This window comes from Artemia franciscana, chromosome 20, assembly GCF_032884065.1.
Source record: "Artemia franciscana chromosome 20, ASM3288406v1, whole genome shotgun sequence".
In the NCBI taxonomy this organism is placed as follows: Eukaryota; Metazoa; Arthropoda; class Branchiopoda; order Anostraca; family Artemiidae; genus Artemia; species Artemia franciscana.
Window position 1 is genome coordinate 33270278 of NC_088882.1, and position 26817 is coordinate 33297094.

Consider the following 26817-nt stretch of genomic DNA (forward strand, 5'->3'; position numbering starts at 1 on the left):
ATTTTCATATTATTGACTTTCAAGTAAAGTGAACATACCCCTCCATGCCTTTGTAATCTCTTTACAAATACAATAATTGCTTCTAAGGAACCTAGGTTTTTCTGACATGGAACCCTCCCAGAGTATGCTTTTGGCTTTGGATTCATTACTGATAATTTCATTTTCCTAAGATAACTTTTTCCCAAGACAGCAAAAGTAGCTAAGCTTGGCAGGCATTTACCCAAACATTTTAAGCAGGCTAGCCATTTTACTTGGATTGTTACTTAAATTACTCTTAGCTTCACACTCCCCACCCACTTGTGTACAAATAAAGTTGGTAAAATTCTAGTTTAGTGATTTTTGTCTATCTTGGAAAGATGTTAGGCTAGGAAAATGAAACTTTCAGGGATGGGTCTAAAGGCTAAAGTATGTCCCAGGAAGGTATTTTGAAGTACCTATCTCAACACCCTCTAGAGGATCCTGACCTTTGATGACCTTTAAAAATATGTGTGTTATAAAAGTGAAACCTTGCAAAATAGATCTTTTGCTTGAATAAAGTACAACTAAATTGTTTACAGCTTCACAACTTTGCTTGGTTTCAATTTATAAAGTTTTAAAGATATGCAAATACATTCTGTAAATTAAAAAAAAAACATTGATATGGCTCAGAATTCTCCTCAAATAACAGGAATTACATTTTGAGAACTAAAGGCTGAGAAAAAGAAACTGATAACTGAAGATTAGGGCAAAATGTTGTTTTCTCAAAATTACCAGTCAAGTAGACAAATTTATATGACTCAGAAGAGGGTTAACAGGGGATAATTTTTTTGATTTTCATATTATTGACTTTCAAGTAAAGTGAACATACCCCTCCATGCCTTTGTAAGCTCTTTACAAACACAATAATCACTTCTAAGGAACCTAGACTTTTCTAACATGGAACCTTCCCAGAGTATGCTTTTGGCTCTGGATTCATTACTGAAAGTTTCATTTTCCTAAGATAACTTTTTCCCAAGATAGCAAAAGTAGCTAAACTAGGCAGGCATTTACCCAAACATTTTAAGCAGGTTAGCCATTTTACTTGGATTGTTACTTAAAGTACTCTTAGCTTCACACTCCCCTCCCACTTGTGTATAAATAAAGTTGGTAAAATTCTAGTTTAGTGACTTTTGTCTATCTTGGAGAGGGGTTAGGCTAGGAAAATAAAACTTTCAGGGATGGATCTAAAGGCCAAAGTATGTCCCAGGAAGGTATTTTGAAGTACCTATCTCAACACCCTCTAGAGAGTCCTGAACTTTGATGACCTTTAAAAATATGTGTGTTATAAAAGTAAAACCTTCCAAAATAGATCTTTTGCTTGAATAAAGTACAACTAAATTGTTTTCAGCTTCACAACTTTGCTTGGTTTCAATTTATAAAGTTTTAAAGATATGCAAATACATTCTGTAAATTAAAAAAAAAACAAAAAAACATTGATATGGCTCAGACTTCTCCTCAAATAACAGGAATTGCATTTTGAGAACTAAAGGCAGAGAAAAAGCAACTGGTAACTGAATATTAAGGTAAAATGTTGTTTTCTCAAAATTTCAATAGGTATAGACATGTCATGTAGGCAAATTTCAGGGCTGTCTAGAGGGAGAAGAAGTGGAGGTGGTACTTTAAAACACCTTCCTAGGATATACTTCAGCCCATAGACCCCTCCCTGAAAGTTTTGTTTTCCTAACCTAACCCCTTTCCTAGATAGCCAAAAGTCACTAACTAGAATTTTACCATATAGTCTATAGTTTAACCCCAATTTGGCTATGTACTCTGTATACATATTCAAAAACATAACTATTAATGAAAGTTAAGAAAAGTGGCTCTCAGAAAGAAAAAAAGGCATCAAGCAGTATGTTCACTTTATTTGTAGATAACTTATATGAATTATCCAAAATTTATCTACTGGTTACTCTGTCTGAACATGGAGACACCCAGTTTAGGATGACTGATTAATGTGTAATATGAATAACAATTGAAGCGAGCATGAGAATTTGATTAATGTAAACATGCTGTTTATCATAAAATGAAGATTTCATTGTTTTTGTTTAGCCTAGGTGTTTATGAAACCTTTAGAGGAGAAGGACTAGGGATAAATTGTAAAAATGCAAACAATACCATAAAAATGAGTATGAGATTTGAAATTTAAAACACTCTCCTCTTTTTTCTAGCATATATTCTTTTGGAAAGATTGTATTCTTAACCATTACCAAACCCCTTTCTATTAATAAATTAAAAGCAAATGGTGGGAATTACAATGAAAAAAGTCCCGCAGTAAAGAATTCACTCTCCATTTAAAATAGCCTACTTACTTTCATCATTGCTTAGGCATATTTCTATACTTTGCTCCCATATCTCTTCTAATGATCAAAAATATATTCTTAACAATATAGATACTCATGTAACATTGTTATTGTCAAAGCGGGAAATGAGGCTACTAGTTGTTTTTCTGTTCCATCAGGAGTTAAGCAGGATAATATTGTGCTTCAATTTAGATAGATTGTGTTGTCCTACTTTGTCCTATGGAGCTCAAACAAGGGTGTGGGAGGGCAGAGTATCTAGTGGGGGAGCAAAACTCTCTTAGACTTATATTAAGCTGATGGTTTGAGTATCCTAGATGAAATATTGGCAAAATGATTGAAGTTTTAGAGGTTCTAAGAGTCTAGGATGCAAGAATAGGTTTGAAAATTAATGTTTAGAAGACTAAGTTTCTAAAGCTGGGTTGGAGTATTGTATCAGATTAACAATGCTTCTTGACTACTAAGGTCCCTGCGTCAGCCCTGCAGTGCATTTCTGCAGCAATGATTTGATCTCTGGGTCCCATATTACCAAGCTAAGGTCAAAACCACTGCGCCACCACAGGACACTGGGTTGGAGTGGAAGTCTAAAGATGGATTTTGAATAGCAAAATAATCATCATCATGGTAGTATTATTAGTAAAGATAGTGACATGGTGTTTTTTCACTATTGTAAAAAGTTCTAATGAATAGGAAGATGTGTCTTTAAATCAGATCAGAGTATTTAAAACTAAAGTGATGACAGTGGTCAAGTCATGGAGGGTGGTCATCATGGTTCTGAAGGGCTGGCATTCCAAAACACTTATGGATTTGCTAGATGTTTACCAGAGATATTGTCCATTGATTATCTTGGTACTCACTAGATTTCCAACACTAAGCAGTTCAAACAATGTGATTTATTCTCTCTTTCTGGGAATATAATCAAAGAAAGGTTAATATGGCTTGGAGAAATTCTGTGGATGAAGGATAATAGATTGCCAAAGATCATCCTTGTTGGCCAACCATGCCAGGCCAAACAAAAGCAGGTTATCCCCTATATGATGAGAGGATGTCACTAGGAAAATTAAAAGGAAATAGAAACTTTTTTGGAGGGTATAAAGAACAAGGCTTGGAATAGATTGATATAGAAGAGGAGCATTTGTTGAACTCCCTAGCTTGGTGTTCTAGTGAGTTGTTGATGCCATAGTAGTAAACCATATAAACTCAATACAGTTTTGTACACTGAATTTTCTCCAGTATTTCTTGTTTGTCATTAAAAGGATACAGTTCCTCAAAGAATAACTGTATCTTGTTTACTGCCAATTTTTTAATATGTGTGGAATCAATTGATAAACTATGTGGAATTGATTGGGTGGTCTAGCCATCACTAGTAGGGATTTGTTAAGAGATTTGAATAAATGACTGAATGTCAAAAGTCAATCTCTGCTTTCCTAGACATCCAAGAAAACCTATTTAACCTCTTCCATTCTCTGCTGGAGATAGAGATGTTTAGATTAAATGAAAATTAGAAAATAAGAGAGTGTCTTCAGTTGAATGCTGTAGTTTTCTATTTTAAAATTTGAGAAAAAGCTGTCCCTAAAACGTTGTTGTAGATTGATTAGCTTATGTTAAAAATGCACTCAAAGGAATTTGGATTTGAGCTATTTGACTTCTGTGGGATTTTCTTATGGGCTACCTGCTGTAAATGACAAATTTGTGAACATAAGGGATAGGAAATTTCTTTTATTATTTCTTGAGCCTCATAGTTGAACCACAAATTCTTGGCAGACCTAAATGGTGGTTAGACTTTGTCAAACACCCCTTGTAAGCCCCTTCATCCTTTGAAATCATTTTGAAGAAAAGATTAACATATGGATGATTTTCTCTTTAGGCCTATGGATTGTTTAGGGTATATATATATATATATTAAATATTTACATATTATATATTTAATCATTAGAGAGGGAAGGGCTAAAGTTTATTTGTACACCCATTTGGATAATACAAGTAAGTATTTTAAAAAATGGGAATGTAGCTATAGCCTAAGTTAAAGTAATTGTGGCCCCGCCCACGAATTTTGATGAAATTTAATCATTTCACCGGATGATGCCAGGTGAAAGACTTGTCTTGAATCCCGTGTTGAATTTCATTTCACGGGCTAGAAATGCTGGTTGTTCAGCTGATAATATTGTAAAAATTGCTTGCGATTTTTTTCAAAGGAGAGATGTTAATTGAAGCAAAGAAGATTTTGTGGGCTGACGCCTCTATTACTAGGGTAACTGAGCGCCCCAAAGTGACTGATAATGTAAGTGATATGGTTCAAGCCTTTGATCTTTGTGACGAGAAAAAGATCAGCCTACCTCAGTATCTGATTTTCGAGCCAGATCAGGTCCCATGTGTGCCAGGGGAGACAACAGCTACGTTAACTCGAAAGGTTAATGAACTCTACATGGAATTTAAAAGCTTCGCTGAGCACCATAAAGCAAGGTCAGTCATGCAAACTATTCCTGAAATGAAACCTCCCCCACCCGCAAAACCGTCCTATTCAGTTATTGTGAAAAATCCACCAAAAAACTTGAATTATCCTGACGCCCAAAAAGATTTCCTGGATAAAGCTTGTGGGGGTGTCAGTTCAAGCATAGTTGTTTTGAGGCCTAGGAGGGATGCATTGCAAGTAGTTCTGTCGGACAAGGATGCCGCCAATACTTTGGCAGATGCATTAAGCAAAGCAGACCAATCCATTAATGCTAAAGTGAAGAGTCCTGCCTTTTTCGATATAGTACGCCGAGTGCCTGACGGAACATCTAAAAGTGACCTATGCGATCTCGCTAATAACTGTATAGAAGTTGTTCAGTTAGGAAGTACGAGGTCTTTTCGATTTAAGTTTGAGTCACATGACCACCTAAGCTATGCCACTGAGAATCCCCTTGTTATTGGTTACGAGCGTCTACCCATAACTGAGTACAAGTTTTTGCCTACCCAGTGCTACAAATGCCAGTGCTACGGCCATACTGCAAATAACTGTAAAGCTTCCCCGAGATGCTCTAAATGCGCTGGTGACCACCAGAATTCCAAAGAAAACCTGTGTCAACTTGTCATGAAATATGCTCTCTGTGGCTCCTCCGACCACCCCTGTTATTCATATAAATGTCCAGAAGCACAGAAACTACTGCTTAAGAAATGAACAGTCAAACAAACACAAGTACAAGTACTGTACAAGATTTTACGTTTCTTACTAATTTATCACTGTGCAATAATGTTGTTTTTAATTATTATGATGACCAAAATAATCTGTCCACCAACACCTTAGCTAGCCCCAATAGCCCGTTAAACCAAATTAACTGTAAATATCTCGACACTTTTGATTTTGTGAAAAATGTGAAACCTAAGCTAATGGAAGAGACCAAACTTAATGTAATTTGCTTTAATATCAGAAGCATATGGGATAAGTGGGCTAATTTTAAAGATTTAATTTTAACAAACGGTTACTGCCCTTTCGACGTAATTGGAATAACGGAGACGTGGCTTTCAGAAATTGATGATACTAATGAATTTTCCCTCACTGGCTTTCAAGCTATTCATATTGAAAGAAAATTAACCAAGTCCTCTTGTGGCATTTCTCTTTACATCTGATCAAGTCTAAAATTCACCAGACTATTAGACTGTCGACATAAGTGTAGACGAGAATTGTTTTATTTTTTCGTTATTTTATAAACCACCCTCATTTCCGACACTTTTCTTTTGTAATCTGTTTGATGATTTTTCTAGTTTTATTAATTTATCACAAAAGAAGGCAATAGTTTTTGGGGACTTCAATTGTAATTTATTAAATGTTAGCAATAACAATGATTGTAATACCTTCTTTGAAACATTTACCTCAAGTGGTCATCTTCCCACAATCCTTTTTCCTACTAGAGTTGATCCCATGAAGTCTACCGCTACTTTAATTGATAACATTTTTGTATCCACTTCCCTGGGAAACCACCTGTCCTCCAAAATAATATTTTCTGACCTGTCAGATCACTTTCCAATCTATCTTTCCTTACCCTCCCTATCAGCTACTCAACCCTGTAGAACTAATACCCCTACGTCTAATAGAATATATAATACTGTGAATATGAACCGGTTCACGGATTGTTTGAAATCCTTCGACTGGTCCAAGACTTTGGATTGTCAGGATGTTAATTCAGCCACAAGTAGTTTTACACAGGGATTGAGTGATCTTATTAGTTCAACCTTTCAAGTTCGTAAATCAAACCGAAAAACTACCCATATACGCCCCTGGATGTCAAATAGCCTTATAATCTCTTCATACCGAAAAAATGACCTATATAAGTTAGCTTGCAAAACCAGTAGCGTTATTGACCTGACTAATTATAAAAAATACAAAAATGTATATATCAAACTTATCTGGGAAGCAAAGAAAAATTATTATTATTCAAAAATCTCTCACTGCAAAGGGAACTTGTAAAAAATTTGGTCTACAATAAATGAAATCCTTTCAAAAAACAGGAAGTCAAGATCTGTTCCTATTAACCTTAGGGACATCAATGGCAGATTAATTGACCCAATTTCAGTACCGGATGCTTTTAATAATATTTTCACTAATATTCCAGATGCTAACTCCTGTTCCTTCTCACAGTCAGTACACCCTAGCAAGAATCCCAGATCCTTGTTTTTCTCTCCAACTGATCACAAAGAGGTGCTTCAAGTTATCGAATCTCTCTCTAATAGTAGTACACCTGACTTCTTTGGCATAAGTAATAAGCTTCTTAGGACCATATCTTCCTATATTTGTGAACCCATTGTGCACATAGTAAACCTGTCTATGACCAATGGAGTCTTCCCAGAAATATTTAAATCAGCAATTGTTATCCCGATCCAATCTCACTTCTCCCAGTTATATTTAAGGTGCTCGATAGAATTATATTCCGACGTCTTTTTCCCTTTGTATTTGGGAATCATTCATCAGATTCGTTGATTTCTCCTCATCAATATGGCTTCCGTGCCAAATTTTCAACTGCTCATGCACTAATAGACGCCACACAGTTTATACGTTCCCAACTTGACCTGAAAATTGCTGTATTGGGTTTATTTCTGGATTTTTCAAAGGCCTTTGACATGGTTAATCACAGTGTTTTATTAAGTAAACTCAATAGCCTAGGGATTTGCGGAGTTCCTTTCTCATGGTTCGTCTCTTATCTCTCTGGTAGAGTACAGAGTGTGAGACTGGGCGGGGTGACTTCGAATCCCCTACCTGTCCGGAGGGGCGTCCCACAGGGCTCTGTTCTTGGTCCAATACTTTTTCTCCTTTATATTAATGATTCAATTACGGACCTGGGCCCATCAGTGCACCCAGTACTTTTTGCTGACGATAGCAACTTTTCATCACCGGTCCTAATTTACCATCTGTCGTCACCTCTACTCAAACCCTTCTGAATAGAGTACAGGAGTGGTGTCTCGTTAACTGCATGACCAATAACAGCAAGAAAAGTCAGGTGGTATTATTTCGAACCCCTTACAAAAAAAAATGAAGTTCAGCCAGCACTTGGCCTAAAATATTCTACCAATCTCCTCCCGCAGGTCGAAGTCGCCAAGTTTCTTGGTGTCCACATAGACTCCTGCCTATCATTTGCAACACATGTGTCCTATATCAGAGCCATAATTTTGCGACAGGTAAGTATAATTAATCGTGTGAATTATTTTCTTCCTCCCGATATCCTTGTCACCCTTTATTATTCTTTTATTTACCCATATATCTCATTCTGCGGATCTGTATGGGGCAATACTTATCCTTCAGTTACCAATAAATTAAATTCTGCTCAAAACCGTGCCGTCAAAGCAGTTTTCCGGTTTCCACGACTATATCCCACCGAGGACTTGTACTCCGACTTTGGGTACTCCGCTTACCATAAAAATCTTCCTCCCCACTTATTATCTTATTTTAATAGTAATAATTCTGAAGGCCACTGTCTCCGTTCATCCAACCGTTCCTCCTTTGTCCCCAGGTGTATCTCTAGTTCCGCCCAGCGATCCCCAATTTATAAATCTATAATTCAATGGAATTTAATACTCTCCAGTGTCGAGCTATCCACAAGTTTTCGGACGCTATATAACAATGTACTAAAATCTTGATATTATATTTCTCTAAATGTTTATTCAATTTGCTTTAATTACCCTTGCTTTCTCTTTTCTTTTTTTTCTCTCTCTTTTTCATTTTCAATTTTTTGTTGTTTTGGTCCTTAACAAGTTCGCTTCTAGGATCTTTATTATTGTTGTTGTTATGTGTTTTCTTTTCTTTTTGAATAAATTTGAATGATAATTGAATAATATATCCAATATTCCATAACAAAGCCACAACATTGCTCAAATTACTTTTTTTATGTTTCAATAACAGATAATAGTGAATTCACTTCATTTTTCTCAAACACTTCATCTTTTCCTGAAGGTCAAAAGTTGTGAAAAAGTTCCCTACAATAGTGATTAGTATTTTGGAAGTATCAAGGACACCAAAATGAAACCATTTTTTTGCCCCTTGGCTGCATAGTTGGTCTTGTGCAAAGTTTATCACTTTGTTGGCACACTGAGACATGGAAAAAAATTAAGTTGATGCTAATTTAGCTTTATAACAATATTTTTACTATTTAAACAACAATGAGTACAATGCCAATCTTGTTCAGCAGGGTACATATACAATTGGGGGTAGTTTGTGTGTCAGATTATTGAGCAACATCTCTGAATGGCATTTAAAAAAAAAAAACTCTACACTTTATATTCTAATTTATAGCTCACTTTGGAACTAGACAATGACAATAAACTACCATTTTCCTAAGATTTTAGCTTTCAAAAATATCTAACAGTATTAAGCTTTTGATTGAAAGTGTGACAAAAATAAATGTTTTGATTGAAAGTGTCACAAAAATAAATGGAATTTTGGACTTTCTTCTAATGGTGCTCCTTTTTGGAGAAAGAATATTTGTTATATCCTTAGGCTATTGGATGCTACTAATATTTTCTTAAGCTCAGATATTTTCAGAATTGAGCTTTCTTGCATTTGTTTTAGATTGTCATGGATATTCAATCATATTATAGAAATTTCATCTGGGTTTAAAGCATAAAAGGCCAGTTAAAGATGAAAAAAGAATAAACTACAAATGAAAAGGAACAAAAGGAACTTCACTGATAGACAGAAAATAAAAAAGCAAAACAGAGAAGAATTATAAAATCAGTATGATGATGCAGAAAGAGGCAGTCAATATGGCAATGAATACAGAAAAAGGAGGACTTAACATTACTGTCCAAGTTTAATGCTTTTTATTGAAGTGTAACTAAGAAAGGGGATGCAGTATAAGAGGACAAAAAGGGTTCTCATATGGATGTTCCTGATACTTCAAACAAAAAAAGCTTTTTCATTTGCAAAATGGATAAAATTAGCCCCATTCTCTGTAGTTATGCTTACAAATTCAGCCTATCTTATGTAGTTTTTTTTTGTGTATTTACAGGATAGAACAGCAACTGGGAGAGGGGTTGTCTGAAAACTAATCTTTAATTAACCCTCTTCTTACGTATTTATTTTTCCAAATTTAACCCCCTGACTGGGTATTCCATGGATTACATGTGTAGTAGTTACTGATTTAATTCTATGCATCTCACAATTTAGACGTGCTTGCAATTATTTATGTTTGTTTACATTGCTGTAACATGAGCAACTAGTATGAAACTTAGAACTTATTTTTAAATTGTTTCAGATCAGATTAGCCCTTTTTGTTGCCCTTAATAGAGATACAGGAGAAATGTATTACTGCTATACTTGTAATGAGCTTGTCAATTCCAAGTTTTTGTATTTTCCTTTTCAAAATCATATTATGTAACCTAATTGGATCTCTGATAACATCAAGTTGGATAATCAACCATCATTCAAAAAGCTTTATCATGAAAAAAAATCGAATTAAATATCTGATTGGTTATTCAATATTGATTTTTTATTCAGTTACCATTTCACTTTTATTTGAAAAAGATTGTGTTGTATGCTAGTGGTTATTTTTAAAGTTTATCTCCTTCAAATATTGTGTAAACTTTTATCTATATGTTTTTTATTTTTATTCTGTACCAAGAATAGTTCAGCTTTCCAGGATAGTACGTGGGAAAGTGTACACTTTCCCATGTAGTACTATTAACCCCCTATGATGTTTTTGGTAGTTTAGTTTTATTTTAATTCAATGTCTTAATAATGGCTGAGCTTTAAAGGTGCATATCTAGTATTCATAATATATGAAAACTGATTATATTTATTATGTCAGAAAAATATAATAAAATCTAACTAAAAAAAAATTTCGACAAAAATAAAAATAACGTTTTGTAGGTTATTGTTGTTAGTAAAATTCCATTAAAAACTTATCTTTATAATAATTTCAAGCAGACAATATTGCATATTATTTTAAACAATTTATGCAGATTTGTGAACAGAAAACTTTATGCTTCTCAATGGAATCATTGAGCATGGATATTTCAGCTGTGGATTTTAAAATGCAGACCAAATGATGACAGTTGAAGTCTTGAGTCTGAATTTCCATGAAGCTGATTTTTATGTTTTGTTCTTGATAAATGCATAGGATGGAAACGCCCTCTCAATATGTATTGAGCTTTGGAAAGGCAACAGACACTTCAGGGCTACATCACTCTGCCTTTGGAAATCCAAAGTTCTAGTGCTATATTTGAGGAGTCCTTTATAATTATTTGATCTACAGACTATTTTGAATAAAATATCCAAATTTCAGTCAGAGATCCATATTGAGAAAGCAGTTAAAAAGAGGATTGGACATGGCTCGGTTTACCTCCATTCACGTTTGTTCCTTAAAGATGGTACTAGAATTTTTTTTTGTTTTGGCAATCGGATTAGTTCCCTGTTGACCTTAAAACAACCAGCGCCTCAATCTGAAGCGAGTCTAGGAAAAAATAATAGTAAAAATACATTAAAGCATTATGACTTCTACTATGGATAACGCGTGAGCACTGCCTCTGAGAGGGCAATGAACTTTTCTAAGAATCTTTGATTTGCATTACATTATTTCTGGGTAAACGAATAACTCAAGTCTATTTACCAGAAGACTATTTTTATTGCAATTATTTAATATAAAGATTGAAGCATTGATAAATTGGTTTTGAATTTTGGAATCCATTTATTTATTCTTATTATGCTTGTTTCTCGAAACTATTTTCTAGGTTAGATCCTCCTTGTACTCTCTGAGGATATGGCTATCGAATTCGCTAATTATTCATTTTCTGTATATTTGTAACTGCCCAGAGCTGCCAAGTGAAGCTGACCGTGTATTTAACTCAACTAGTTAAAGATGGACAGTCACAACGTCTTTGGGATTACTGCTGTGAAACAAGGTAATTGATGTTGCAGTTGATTAAGCCAATATCCTTTATATTCTGCTACTTTTTCAAAAATTTGGAACTCAAAATCATGAGACAAACTCAATCACACTCATGTATTTCCCATGCATTTCCAATTAACTCACCCAATAAAAATTCCCAAATAAAAATTTTGTTTGAATGATTATTTTGAACAGACTTATCATGACATACAAAGTTGACCTGCTATTTCTTCTTGACACAAAAAGGACTATGAGAATATTAGTGAGTTAATTGGTATATACCACAGAATTAAAAGTAACTTTAAAGATGGAAAGGTTCTAATGAATATTTATCATTTAGATTACGTTTTAGTGGGAAAATCTTAGTATGGTATGCAAAAAGCTACCAATGAATGCCTATGATAGGTCGTCATGGGTTATAGTAGTATGGAATATAAAGTCTGATTGACTTGTGTTATTACTTGGGATTTTTAAGTCAGTAAAATGTTACTCTTACTATTAATGGCCTTTATGGGCTAGGAAATTTTCCTGCTAGTTGCCAAACATCCAAGAGATACCGTTCAGGCAGAAAATCGAGTTGTGTTTTTAGGTAGGTAGGTAGGTTTTCTTTTTATCCACAATATAAACATAAATAAAAATAACGCTGCTAATAAATTATTGCAGCAAAAAGAAAGTCCTAAGGACTTGTGCTGCAAATTCCTGTCGTGATTTATATCTTATAAATAAATATCTAAACATGACAACTCATGATTATCCACCTAGCCTATTTTATATATAATTAACAACAACGCATGAACACTATGCTACAAAATAGTCCTATTAATTATTTTTGACCGGTTTCAGTCCCCACCCCACCCCAAAAAACTGCGAAAAAAATCCTTGCAAAAACCTCCTGCCCTTCAAAATCTATTAGTTAAATAAAATGTTTTTAATTTATTTTTAAACCCGTATAAAGTGATAGACTCCCTGATACTAATCAGTAGATCATTCCAAACAGAAGGCCTCAGATTATAAACTATACTTCATATATGGTGATTTGACTGTTTTTCTTTTTTCATGGCTGAAAAGCTGTGAATTTCTTGTATCATAATTATGGTGTTCCTGATTCATGAAAAAATAATCATGAAAATACTCAGGGCATATATGTTTCATGCTTTGTCAATGTGAAGTCATGCTGGCTAGCAACAGTTTTGGATTCAACCTGCTCTTATATGTCCGCAATCAATCGAATGCTTTTATTTTGCAAAATCTGGATCTTTTTATAATTGGAAAAAAATTACTGGCGCAATGAACGCAACCGTAATCTATATAAGGATGAACAAGGGAAAAATAAATGATTTTTAAGATCTTGAATGGAAACGTTTTTCTTTCACTCGTCTCAGAATTTCTAGACCCCTAGCCATTTCCGTACCAATAACACTACAATGCTTTTTCTAACTAATATTTTTATTTAAATAAAACCCCAAATACCTAATTTCCAAAACTTGTTGAATGGGAAAATGTCTAAAAATATGTGATTATTATCATTAAGTAACCTACTTGTTCTACTAAAAATAGTGTAATTTGTTTTAGATGCGTTAACAGCCAGGGACTACCAGCTGTAAAATTGCGTAAACGTTCAAGCGCTTAAACGTTAACGTAAGTTAATGTTTAACTTACGTTAAACTTAAATGTAAGTTGAAACGTCCAACTTAGCCTTAGGTACAACCTCCACTAAACAACTACCAATTACTGTTATCGCAGTGTCGTCCCCGAAAGAGGTCAGCGCCTCCTCTCCAACATGTGAAGCCAGCGAATTGACGTAAATAAGATAAAGTGGAGGTCCCAGCACGGAACCTTGAGGCACTCCACACTTAACACCGAACTCTCTGCTATATATATCTTATAAAGGAGCTTTGATAGTGCGGCCATGCAAATACGATGAAAACTACTTTGCACAAGTCTACCTAGCCCAAGCCTGCGTAGTCTACTTAGAAGGGTATTAAATTCAACAGTGTCAAAAAGGTAAAATCGAAGTCAGTCACCAGTTACAGGAGTCCGAGAGGTCCCCACCTTTATGTAAAGGTATGATTTTTGACCGTTTCTGTTCTGACAGGAAATGACCTGTAACAATTGACAGATCAATTAAATAAACCAGTCCCGGCAAAAGATGCACCAACACATATTTAAAAGCCTTTAGATTAACTCAATCTACCCCAGAATAATTTAAAATAAGACCACAAAACAGTTTTTTCAACTTCTTCAACAATACATGGTACAAATTCAAACCCATCCTGCATGCTGAAAGGATGTCTGTTATGATTGTCAGCTCTGCCACCTCTTTACACTTCATTCTGTACACTGCAATTTCATGTTGTTTAGTTTTGATTTTAATTTTTGTTTTCTGTACTTGAATTCCTTATTATTTTTCAAAGTTAAATCATTTTTTTAACGTATTTGAAGAAAAATTTCTGATAAAAATAATTTTTTTGGAAGCCAAAAAGCAATAGCACAGACTTATTCCTCCCATTCTTCACATAAAAATTTAATGTTTGCTTTACATCCCTCTGAAAATCACAATTTATCCCAATTACTTCACAAATATTCTCCTCAAAATTCACAAAAATTCTTCCAAGCTCATCAAGAGAAATAATGTGTGCTTGGTTTTTAATTTCTCACAATATTTTTTCTATCATACATTATATATATATATGTTTATATATCTATGTTTATATATTCTATCATACATTATATATAATATGTATATATTATATATACATTTCTTCGAGTCTTCTTCTCTTTGTGAGACCCGTAAATTGCTTTTTTTAAAGCTTTTTCCGAATGAAGTCCCATCGAAGCGCGTAGGAGCCAATGCTGCATTAAACTGTGCTTCGGACATTATTTCTTCGCTTGTAAAATGCGATTCCCAGAACATAAAGCTTCCGGACTTTGTTATCAAATGTCCCAGCGAAGTGCCAATGATCCCTGTCGATGCCTTCAGTACCCTCAGTGCCAAGGTGAATTCTTGCCTTGAACAGCTGCGTGATATTGCGTCCAAGGTTACTGAGGGACAGTCTAAGCTTGTAGCCCCTACTCAAAATACGAAAAAACCATCCTACGCTGTCGTTGTAAGAAACCCACCCCCGGAGCTCAGCGATCCTATCCTTCGCATGAAGAAGCTCGAAACGTTGGATGGTCATGACGGAATCGTAAGTCTAAAATCTAAGCCACACAGCAAAATCTGGGTTGTGATGGTACGCGATAAGCGCTCAGCCGACTCGCTTGCTGAAGCTGTTACTAGCTCCATCCCTAACGTTGAAACCAAAGTAATTGATAAGAAGCCTTTAGCTGTTATCCCTGAAATACCCCATAATTATTCAAAGGCTGATTTAGAGGCCTCAGTGGAAGGACTTATTAGTGCTAATCAAATCGGCAATTCTCGCACTTTTCGCCTCGAGTTCATCGACAAAACCGCTCTGAACGCGGTTCTGGAGTCGGGAATCCGTATTGCGTATGAAATTTTTCGCGCTAAGCCCTTTCAATCCATTCCGCGTCGATGCTTTCGCTGTCAAAGTACTGATCACCTGATTGGAGCTTGTCCCCGCTCACCAGCACATCCCAAGTGTTCCAGATGTTCTGGCCCTCATGTGAATTCCAAGGAAAACCCTTGCCAAGCCTCACCAAAATGTGTAAATTGCACTATGGAACACGTAAGTTTTAGTCTGAAATGCAAAGTTCTCCGTTCGGCTCTCAACAACGCTAATAAATGAATGCTCAAACTCCGTTTAGCTTTGTTTCCCTTAATATTAATGGTACAAAAGACAAGGATCTACTGATAAGTGAGCTACTTGAAAATGATATTGTGTTTCTACAGGAGCACCTTCTCTCTAAAGTGAATATTGATAGCCTAAAGTGTTCTCGGAGCCATTATACCTTCTTGAGAGCCGCCCAAAAAACTCGTGGAAGACCATCAGGAGGTCTGGCCATCTATTTCAGACACAAGACTCAGCTGATATTATTGCAAAGCGACGCTAACATCTTAGCGATAAAATGTGGTGATACCGCATTTATAAACATTTATTTCCCCTGTAATAAAAAGACTGTGCAGTCATTGTCTAGTTTTTCACAAGCATGTAATCGCCTACGAACACTACTTAGCGACCTTTCAAAACAAAATACCAAATGGGTTCTCGCCGGCGACATGAACACTGACTTATTATCTAATTCCGACCGATCTTAAATCTTTCTCGATTCACTACCTGGAGGATTCCATCTTGCTGATAAAGATCTTCTATTTATTTAAATTCACAATCGTGGTGGTCTTACTTCCTACCTTGATCATGTAATTGTGTCAGATTCAACTCTACTTTCATCAATAGTTCATGTGGAAGACCCTAAAATCGACGACGATCATTTACCAATCACGTGCCAACTATCTTGCTCCATGGCGACCTCTGTGCAACGTAACTCTCCCAAGTGGTTCTCAAAGTTAAATTGGGAAAATACCAATGTTCCACTTTATGTATTGACATTGTCCCAGTTATTATCATCTATTAAAGTGCCTTTCCACTTATTGCAAACATCTGTATCTACAACTTCAACTCGGATAGATATCAACTCGTATTATCAGCAAATAGTGTTCTGTCTAAAGTCTGCCGCTAAAACAGCTGTACCCTCCGAGTGCGTGCGAACGGGTACTCGCAATCGCTTTTGGAAAGTTGATCCTAAAGTGAAGATAGCTAAACAAAAAGCTAAGTTCTGGCTCCGTATGTGGATAGCCTGTAATCGTCCTTCTTCTGGTTCAGTACATCAAATAAAACAGAAAACCAAACGAGAGTACAAATGTTCCCTGCGTAGAGCGAGACTGAATGCCTGGGATGGTTCTTGTGACAAGAAATCCTGGGATCGTGTTATAAACAGTGTTAAGTGTTCGCCTCCAATTAATTTGTCTCTTCGGCTATGTGACTTCGTTTCTCATTAAAAAAATATTTTGCTTTCGTTTAATATTAATCTCCAAAATCATTTTAGAAAGCTTGTCAACTCAATCCTCCCAATTCGTATCAACCAATCTCAAGTGTTGTCGGTGGAATCTGGTGTTATACTCCGAGCTCTTATGCAAGTGAATAAGTCTGAGTCTCTCGATAGTGATGGTCTTTGCTTCAAGTTTTTTGCTTATGATTGTCCTGAACTGCTGAAGCATTTGCAGTTATTGTTTCAGATGCGTTTGGCACAGTCCGTTGTGCCAGATAGTTTTTTGTCCGGTTGTATATCTCCCATAGTCAAGAGGGGTAAGGACCCCAGTGCTTGCTCTAATTATCGTCCTATCACTGTGTCTTGTTTTGTTAGTAAGCTATTTGAATATGTACTGCTACCGGCCATTAACTCCAAGTGCAATTTTACACCCTTCCAGCTTGGTTTTAGAAAAGGTATGGGCTGTTTTCAAGCTCACCATATTGTGGGTCGGCTAATGAAACAACCTGTTGCTCAAAAAAGTCCCCTGTATTGTTTGACTGTTGACATATCTAGTGCTTTTGATAATGTAATTCATTCAAATGCTTTGTTTTCTCTAGCAGCCTCGGGTGTTAACCTTTCTATTGTTTCCGTGCTTAAGTATTGGTATGCTAATTCTTCAGTTAGGGTGAAGTGGAATGGTACGGTAGGGGAGTATATTCCTGTTAAAAAAGGCATTAGGCAAGGTGCCGTGTTATCCCCGAGCATTTTTAAATGTGTTTTAGCTTCGTGTCTCCAACGTCTTCAACCGTCAATTTTTACAATGATAATTTCGGCATTAGTCACGTTGCATATGCTGATGATGTTCTGCTTCTTAGCCGGACAAAAAATAGTCTAATTTACCGGCTTTCAGCCGCACTATCCACAGTAGGCCTTTCAGTTAATGCCTCCAAATGTGAGTTTTTGTGTTTTGGGAGTCCTCCACCAGCATCACCTCTTTGCTTGGGTTCTTCAACTATACCATGTTCAGCAAGTATTAAATGGTTGGGTCTCTCTTTTTCCACGTCACTTTCGTCTACTTGCTCCGCTATTACGTCCAGCGTGCTGAAAAGTATGCGGGTTGGATACGCGAAAATTTCACCAAATCGTGGTCGGTATAACCGAAATGGACTATGCCGTCTTTATTCTAGTTTTTGTGCCCCTGCTGTTTTTTATCTTTCTGGTTTTGCTTTCCTCCTTCGCAAGAAGGATACAAAGAAAATACGCTCAGGATATTTTAAGTATTGCAAGTATTTGCTGCGTCTGCCTCGGTGGTATCGGAATCATACAATCGTCTCTAAATTTGACATCGTTGATGCGCCCTCGCGACTGAAACATTTATCAAAAGATATATGTCTTAAAACTCGGCAAATGATTGGTGTTTTTGACCCTCTTTGGCCATTTTTTGAATGGAGGTAATTTGCTTATGTTGTATGTTGTTATGCTGCTATGTTATTTATGTTGTTATGTTTTTTGTCTTGTTTTTTTCTTTTTTGTGTGTTTACTCCACAGTTTAATGTACTTTGTGGGTTATAAATAAATTATTATTAGGAGTTGTTGTGCCCTCAGCATGAACTGTTGTGTGAAACCAAAATTATTAGATAATGTAACTTTTATTATGCTAACTGATTTAATTGGTAATTTTAGAAACAATTTGAAAAAATTGTTTCTTAATTAAAAAAGTTGCTTGATTTTGATTAATTTTTTCTTTACGTGAATTTTTTTCATTTTTCAAAGTTAAATGATTTATTTAACGTATTCAAAGTTAAAATTTCTCATTAAAACTAGCTTTTGAAATTAAAAATGCAAAATCCATAGTCTTTTTCCTCCACATGAAAATTTAATGTTTGCTTTACCTCCCTCCTAAAATCACAATTCCTTCCAACTCCTTTATTAGTATTCACAAAATTTACAAAAATTCTTCCAAGTTCTTTGAGAGAAACAATGTGTTCCTGGTTTTTATTTTCCAACAGAATTTTTTTCTGTCATATATTAGGAGCAGTCGTGCCCTCAGCATGGACTGTTATATGAAAGCAGATTATTAGGTGATGTAACTTTTATTATGCTAAGTGATTTTGATTAATAATTTCAGATTTCTATTTATCTGGAACTAGTATATAATTTTAGTGTTTTGGTGCATATTTAGCTCCAAACGACGGGCGGTGGTTTTTCCTTTTTGATTCACTGGTGGTATGAGTTACTTTCTGCTTTACTTATTGTTATGCAAAACTTATTTGGGGTATTAAAAGTGTCTTTGATCACTAATAAATCATACTTTTAGTTATTTACAGTAAATTGCTTAGTTGTGCAAATTTTTTTTGGGGCATTAAAAGTGTCTTTGATCACTAATAAATCATTGTTACGAGATTTCTTAAATAAATTTTCCATCATTTTATTATGTTTCCATAGACTTTATATATAACATTATTGTTTTGGTGCACATTTAGCTCCAAACGACGGACAGTAGTTTTTGTTTGTTTTGTTTACTACTGGTATGAGTCATTTTCTGCTTTACTTATAGTTTTGTTTCTGTAAATTGTTTAATTGTGCAATGACAAAGCCAAAAACAGTCAGCCAATCCATTTGCCGATTTTGCAAAACTTTTTTTTTCAAGGTTTTCAATCGGGTTTAATTAAAAAAAGGAAACAACTAAACTTAGCTCTGTGACAAAACTCTCGTTGAGACCCATAAACATAAAGGATTCTTAACTAACACGCAGTACGGCTCCCACTTCACTCTTCGACACAACCACACGCCTCCTCATTATATAATTTTTTTAAATGTTAATAATAGGGTTCCTCTCTCCCTCCCCAGACGTACAAGCACCTCACCTGAATATACTAAAAAATCTAACCTTCAGAAGTATTTTGAGTATTTTTTTATTTTGAGTATCAGAAGTGTCTTTGATCATCATTAAATTATTATCCTGAGATTTCTTTTTTAGAACTTGAAGATCCTCTACCAAATAATCACAAAAGTCTGTTTAGATGTGCCAATCCTGTTTTGTTACCTATCGAGGGTAGTAATCTTGTGAATTCTTTTCAAGACATATCTACCAAGCTCGAACCCAATTGCAACCCTCTGAAACTGGAGCCAAATGTTAACCTGGACAGTGGTATGCTTTTCGATATTTTTTCTCATGCTTGTAGGTAACAAAAGAATACTGCATTTGAGCTGCCTTGGAAAATGTATTAGTAACTCAAAGATAATTTTATTGGATGGTCATGAAGTCAATGGTTTTGAAAATCGTGTCCAGCAATCTTGTTTTCGGAAGATAATTATTTCTTTTGGGGCTTTGGTGATTGGAATGGTTGAGAATAATCATTTTTGTTTCCCAAAAATGATTCTTGTAAAAATTCAAATGACAGCGCTTTTTGGTCATGTCTAAATTCTTTTCTAACATTCTAGGAATGTTCTCTGCAATCTATTGTGTTTTTTAGCTTTGTCACGCGTGGTTTTAATAATAACAGTTAAGAAACAGACAATATTAACATTTAACTTCCATCAAAGAATCAGAAAGTGATTTTCTGTGTTTATGGAATTCTAAAAATACCAGATGAGAACATAAATATCCAGAAAAAAAATTAAAGACAAAGTTATAACGCTTACAAGAAATTTCCAAAATTAATCGTTTTGATACTTTTCATTATCAATGTGGTTTCTTTATATAACACAAGCAGGGTAAGTTGTCTCCAAAGCACTAGTAAACGCAAAGAAAACAATAATTTTCCTTGTTGATGAAGGTGGGGCACTGCTAATCTCCAGTACAGAGTTTTCAATGATGCTGAGGTCAATTGTTTAACTTCTATTACGGTCTTATTTTGTGTTGTCGGTAGCCTCTTCATTGAAATTATTAAAATATTTTTCAAGAATAAAAATCACTACAGTGCTAAATTTGACAAGATGTTTCAAAATAGTACCCAAAATTTAAAACTGATCAAGCTGAAGTTTTGGTACGATATAGAATGGTGTCTTCAGTCTAAGCATATCATATGGCACAAAAACAATTCATAAGAAATATTTATAACAAACTATGTGTTTTAACGGCTAAAATCGTATTTGACGTAATTTGATCAGTTAAAACTGAATCTTGTTTTTTTGTTTGTTTTTTTTTGTACAGCTGGAGCAATACCAATATCATTTAGTATTGAACTCCTACCTATATGGAGTTCTAGACCTGGGTTTTTGGTCGGAATTGTATTTTCCAGTTGTTTTTTTTTAGATAGATGGTCCTAGTTTCTGTTTACTGCTTGATATTCTTTGGCTCCTGTAGCTGTGAGTGGTTCTTTGGGTGTTAATTGAGTCAATAGCTCGGTGAGATTGCTATTTCATCATTCACAATGCATAGATTGAAACAGGTTAAAGGTACCGTGTCTTAAAGGAATTTTTGTGCTGGAACACTCGTTATTTCAAAAGACATATCAATGATACATTTAGTATTGAACTCCTACCTATATGGAGTTCTAGACCTGGGTTTTTGGTCGGAATTGTATTTTCCAGTTGTTTTTTTTAGATAGATGTTAACTGCTTGATGGGAGGCTATTCTTTGGCTCCTGTAGTTGTGAGCGGTTCTTTGGGTGTTAATTGAGGCAATAGCTCGGTGAGATTGCTATTTCATCATTCACAATGCATAGATTGAAACAGGTTAAAGGTACCGTGTCTTAAAAGAATTTTTGTGCTGGAACACTCGTTATTTCAAAAGACATATCGATGATACATATCAAGCATACTCGCTTTTCAAAAAGACATATGATTAATACCAAAGGTAGAATAGTTCTTGTTGGCTTTTTAATATGAGCTGCGGAAAACCTACGATAAAGATTTTCGATTATGGGGATTTCTCTGGTGGTCTTTCCTTTTCTATGCCGCTCTTTTTGGAATTTCTCTTAAATTTGTTCTTGCTTTAAACTTTCGCTATGAAAATAAACCGGAATAAAATTCGCCGTTTGCACCAATCACCATAGTCACCTGAGTGCAGAGTCACCAGTTATTTCGAAGTGAGTAGTTTTTCTCTTTAAACAGTTTTTTTTCAAAACTTTTAAACATTATTTAAGCAATTTTTTTCAAAGTTTTTCTCTTTTTTCTCTTTTCTCTTTTTTTTCAAAGCTTTTAAACATTATTTAAGCAAAAAAAATTTTCAAAAGTTTTTCTCTTTTCTCTTTTTTCAAAACTTTTAAACATTATTTAAGCAAAATTTTTTTTCAAAGTCTTTCTCTTTTTTCTCTTTTCTCTTTTTTTCAAAACTTTTAAACATTATTTAAGCAAAAAAATTTTTTCAAAGTTTTTCTCTTTTCTCTTTTTTTCAAACTTTTAAACATTATTTAAGCAAAATTTCTTTTTCAAAGTTTTCCTCTTTTTTCTCTTTTCTCTTTTTTTCAAAACTTTTAAACATTATTTAAGCAAAGTTTTTTTTTCTCTCTTTTTCTCTTTCCTCTTTTTTTCAAAACTTTTAAACATTATTTAAGCAAAATTTTTTTTTCAAAGTCTTTCTCTTTTTTCTCTTTTCTCTTTTTTTCAAAACTTTTAAACATTATTTAAGCAAATATTTTTTTTTCAAAGTTTTCCTCTTTTTTCTCTTTTCTCTTTTTCTTCAAAACTTCTAAACATTATTTAAGTAAAAATCTTATTTATGAGGAGCATTTTTATGTGATATCGCAACTTCTGTAGAACCTAAAGATGAATCCTCAAACGACGATAAACATATTTTCCCTTTATTATCAATGAAACACGAAGACAATCTTTCGGCTAGTTCTCCTGGCATATCTGCAGATTATAAACCCATTTCTAGTCTTCTTAAACTGGAGTCACAAAGCGGTGAGAACAAAGGTATGTATCAAGCATCTTGAGCTTCTTCTGTGTATTGTGGTGTTCAAAATAATAAAGCATTACACTTCCTTTCATATTGTAAAGGAACGTCAAAGTTATATGTTTGCTGCATCTGATCGTGCTGGTTGCAATTTTCAAATAAACATTTGGTTAACCAACGTCCCGGATAATTTAAATTATCAGGATACTAAATTTTGTATCCCAATTAAATCCTTGAGCAAAACGACTAACATACCTTTATTTACAACTTTTTTTCTAAATTTTGTAACCATTAGAGCTCTTTTCTTGGTTTAAAAATATTAGATGTTTTCTTTTGTTTCTGTTGCAAGGGTGTACACGCATGTACAAGTAGTTTGGTATTCTTAGACCAACTCTTTTTAGGTTCTAAGTAATTTCATGCACAACTCAAGCTTATGAATTTATATAGTTGTAAGAAAGTACTTCTCCTATTTTTACAATAGTAAAAAAAGATGAAGAATTCGTAGAATGACGATAATGATTCACCAAATGAGCTTCTTTAAATTTTTGACCTAGGCAGGACTCCTTAAGATAAAATTTTAATAATTGATTAAGGTTAAAACTGTTAGAGCTGAATTTTGTCCCAAATAAAAAAAGGCTATACGAATATATTACTTAAGTAATCTAAACAATCTTTCACTAACTTATTTATTATGAGCGATTTTTACCTTATTTTAGTTTTACCTGTTTCAGGTAATTGAAGTACTGGAAAAAGAACCTTTAATTATTATATCTCCGACAACAGAAAATGTCTTAATTGTTCACAAAAAAGTACTTAAACACATTCATGGTGGTAAAAAGAAAAACATAATCACATCTAATATCTACTAGGGCTAAGACATTTGGAAAACATAAAACTACGTTTCCTAGCCTATTTGATTAAAGGGAGATTTGTCCAATATCTGTTTGCTTTTAATATATATTTCATATATTCAATATATACTTACCACCCTTGACACACTTTTTGTAGTCAAGGAATTTTTATGCGAATTTCATAAGGTTGCGAATTTTACAGAATAAAATCGCTCGATTGTTAGGAGATTATATTGATATGCTTTAATGACAAAGTATTTTGTCTCTGGCGTTTGAGAGTGCTTACCGTATGAGAGAAACTCATATTTATGTAAACACATGCACAACCTCAAGCTTAAGAATTTCAATTACATTACAAGCTGAAGGTTTTAAATTGAGAATGTATTTGCAAAAAAAAGGCTGTTTATTTAAAAAAAAAATCAAGGATTCGTCGAATCACAAGGATAATACCTCAAATTTGCTATTATAAATTTGTCACCAAGTTAAAATTCATTCAAATTAAATATACTGTGACTAATTAAGGTTAAAAGTGTGAAAAGCTGAATTGAGTGTCCACTAAAAAGTAATTTATTTTGAGTGAACTTTACATTATTTCAGTTTCCCCTTTTGCAGATAACCCAAGAACCCACTCTGTAAAAAAACCTTTCGAATGTGATATGTGCAGGAAATGTTTATCTTCAAATTCCAGTTTAATCCGTCATCAAAGAACGCATACTGGAGAAAAACCCTTCAAATGCGACATGTGTGAGAAAACATTCCATGAAAAATCGACCCTGTCTTCTCATCAAAAAACTCACACTGGAGAAAAATCTTTCCAATGTGACATATGCGATAAAACCTTCGGTCATAGATCAACTCTATCTGGTCATGAAAGAATTCACACTGGAAAAAAACCTTTCAAATGCGACATATGTGATAAAACATTCGGTCAAAAATCGACCCTATCTTCTCATCAAAAAACTCACACTGGAGAAAAACCTTTCCAATGCAACATATGCAATAAAAGGTTCAGTCAAAAATCGACTCTATCTAGTCATGAAAGAATTCATAGTGGAGAAAAACTTTTCAAATGTGACGTGTGTGATAAAACATTTCTCCTAAAATCCCAACTATATTCTCATCGAAGAAGTCATACTGGAGAAAAACCATTCAAATGTGACATGTGTGATAAAACGTTCGGTCAAAAATCTAGCTTATCTTCTCATCAAAGAACTCATACTGGAGAAAAACCTTTTAGATGTGAAATTTGTGAAAAAACATTCAGTCAGAAATCCCACCTATATTCTCATCAAAGAAGTCATACTGGAGAAAAACCTTTCAAATGCGACATATGCGATAAAATGTTCGGTCAAAAATACCACCTATCTGATCATCAAAGAATTCATACTGGAGAAAAACCTTTCAAGTGTTGTACATGTGAGAAAACATTCGGCCGAAAATCCCACCTAACTTCTCATCAAAGAAGTCACACCGGAGAAAAACGTTTCAAACGTGACGTGTGTTAGAATATATTCCACCGAAAATACCACCAATCTGATCATCAAAGAATTCATACCAGAGAAAAATGTTTCTTTTGTGGTATATGTGAGAAAACGTTTTGCAAAAAAAAACAGCTATCTTACAAAATAACTTATACTGGTAATCAATATTGAAGATGTCTTATTGAAAAAATTATGCATTTAAGCGTGGTGTATACATGGAACGTCTTATTTTTCAGTTCTCAATTATCTTATCACAAAATAAGTGAGGGAAAACCATATACAGTGTCAAATTTCTCTTGTCATAGATGTATTAAGTTTAGGCTCTTTGTAATTTCGAAGTTGAATACGCTCATGTCGTAATTATCGAAAGCACCATCCTGGTGAAATTGTTTTCCTATCTCAGTATGTGAAAATCTTTTTAAAGCTTCAGCAAATCTGAAGTTTTTTTAAAAAAAATGCAAGCATAAATAAAGTCATTGTGGTCTTAAGAATTTTAGTGAGGTTAGTGTTATTTATCTTGAAAAATCTTTTGGTTTAGCATATGAAAAATGAGACAAGAAATAATGCCTTTGAAATGCCCTTTCCTTTAAAATCTCACATCCAAACATATGGCATTTTAATTTTAATTTGATGCAATGCCGAAGACTGGATGAAATCTACAAACTATTTTCTACTTAAATTGTTTTTAGGTCTCTGATATTGTTTTTTCTTTACACTCTTTTTGCAATCAGTTGCCTTTGTCAAATTTACGGTACTTTTATGTTTTTTTATATATTATTATTATTACTTGTATTATTTTTATGTTTACTTTTATGTTTTTTTTAATGACTGCCTCCTTTTTATTGTTTGTTTAAAGCCCAAACTTCAATCTTATTTACCGCAAAGAAACAAATTATTTTTACTAACGTAAGTAAATTCACTGAACACGAATAGTTATTTTTTTGCTGATGGTCGTAAAAATATTTTGATTCGGTAAGAATGTTTAGGAAAGTAAGAATCTTTAGGAAAGGTTGGCACAGTTTAAAGTGAAATTCGGTAACCTATCTCTAAGCTCTATGTCAACTCTTAGAGAAATTGTATCTATGCATTCCTAGAATATACTTGTGGGCTTTGTTTCGAATTAACTTGTATTTATCACACAGAGCTTTAATTCGTATATATGAAATATTCTATAAGAAATTAATCTTCATATCTGTTATTCCAGAGCGTCTACAGAACAGAGGCCAGTAAATGTTAATTCTTTGTGCTTAACTCAAGTATAGCTTATTTTGTGTTTTAATCTTGACTGTAGTAATGACAACACAAATAGTATTCGAAGAAATTCATGTTATACAGCCTAAAACATAATTGGCTAATATCGCTTAAATGTAGGATTTGGAAAAACAAATCTTTCTTCTGGTGTTTCGAAATATTTTAATTATCTATGGGTTCAGTTTCAGTTCGATAGTTTTTGGTGCTTTTTCCTCTGTAGAAATAGCAAATCATCTTATTAGATAACTGCCTTAAGGACTCTTACGGTTTGGATTTCATTGCACAGTTGCCATTGAGATCCCACCCCTATTTTGGGGAGTGTAACTAATTATTATACGTCTGAACCAACACAATTATTCGCTAATTGATTTAATGTGTAACCTTGAAACCAATAAGCTATATACTTTTTGGTTCGTTAATTGCAAAAAGAATTGTCTATATAGAATTTAATTTTTATGTCGTTCTATCCATATGGTTTGTGATAATAAAATATTTGATCCAAAAGATATACACTATCTTTAATGTTAACCATTTATTTTTTGTCGAGTCCTTGCATCTTCGTAACAAACATGTCACCGTTTTTTTTTATATCTCTGTTCATTTCAAGTAGAGCCTCTTCTACCCTTTTTACGGTTTGTGGTAAAATACCCCAAAAACTGGGACTAGATGATTTTTTTTTGGAAAACCCGAAAATCAAAGGGACCATAATTGTCGAAAAAATTATTTATCTTAAACCGGAGCAATAGATTACTCAGTAAACTTATTTCTTGTGAACAGGCTAAGACTTAA

The 26817-nt window shown here is 34.1% G+C and overlaps 1 protein-coding gene across 4 annotated transcripts; it reads left to right on the top strand.

The window, feature by feature from the left end:
- The first annotated feature begins 697 nt into the window (after positions 1-697).
- Positions 698-26676, top strand: LOC136040146 (zinc finger protein OZF-like). 4 transcript variants are annotated; one of them, XM_065724258.1, is made up of 5 exons: positions 698-757; positions 11514-11684; positions 19584-19754; positions 22307-22465; positions 23909-26676. In XM_065724258.1, the coding sequence occupies exons 2-5, from the start codon at positions 11642-11644 to the stop codon at positions 24799-24801; spliced, it is 1266 nt and encodes a 421-aa protein (XP_065580330.1). In that variant the 5' UTR covers positions 698-757; positions 11514-11641; the 3' UTR covers positions 24802-26676. The 4 variants fall into 4 exon arrangements, with proteins under 4 accessions (XP_065580330.1, XP_065580333.1, XP_065580331.1 ...); XM_065724259.1 differs by having other exon boundaries at positions 708-757; positions 11598-11684; positions 23909-26670; XM_065724260.1 differs by lacking the exon at positions 698-757 and adding an exon at positions 783-861 and having other exon boundaries at positions 11598-11684; positions 23909-26670.
- The last annotated feature ends 141 nt before the right edge of the window (positions 26677-26817 follow it).

What these genes read in the sequence shown, in the direction of transcription:
- LOC136040146 (XM_065724258.1), top strand. Translation starts at nt 11,642, where the DNA reads ATGGACAGTCACAACGTCTTTGGGATTACTGCTGTGAAACAAG. An exon ending in GATTACTGCTGTGAAACAAG is followed by an intron (nt 11,685 to 19,583) that starts GTAATTGATGTT and finishes TTTCTTTTTTAG; the next exon opens with AACTTGAAGATCCTCTACCA. An exon ending in ACAAAGCGGTGAGAACAAAG is followed by an intron (nt 22,466 to 23,908) that starts GTATGTATCAAG and finishes CCCCTTTTGCAG; the next exon opens with ATAACCCAAGAACCCACTCT.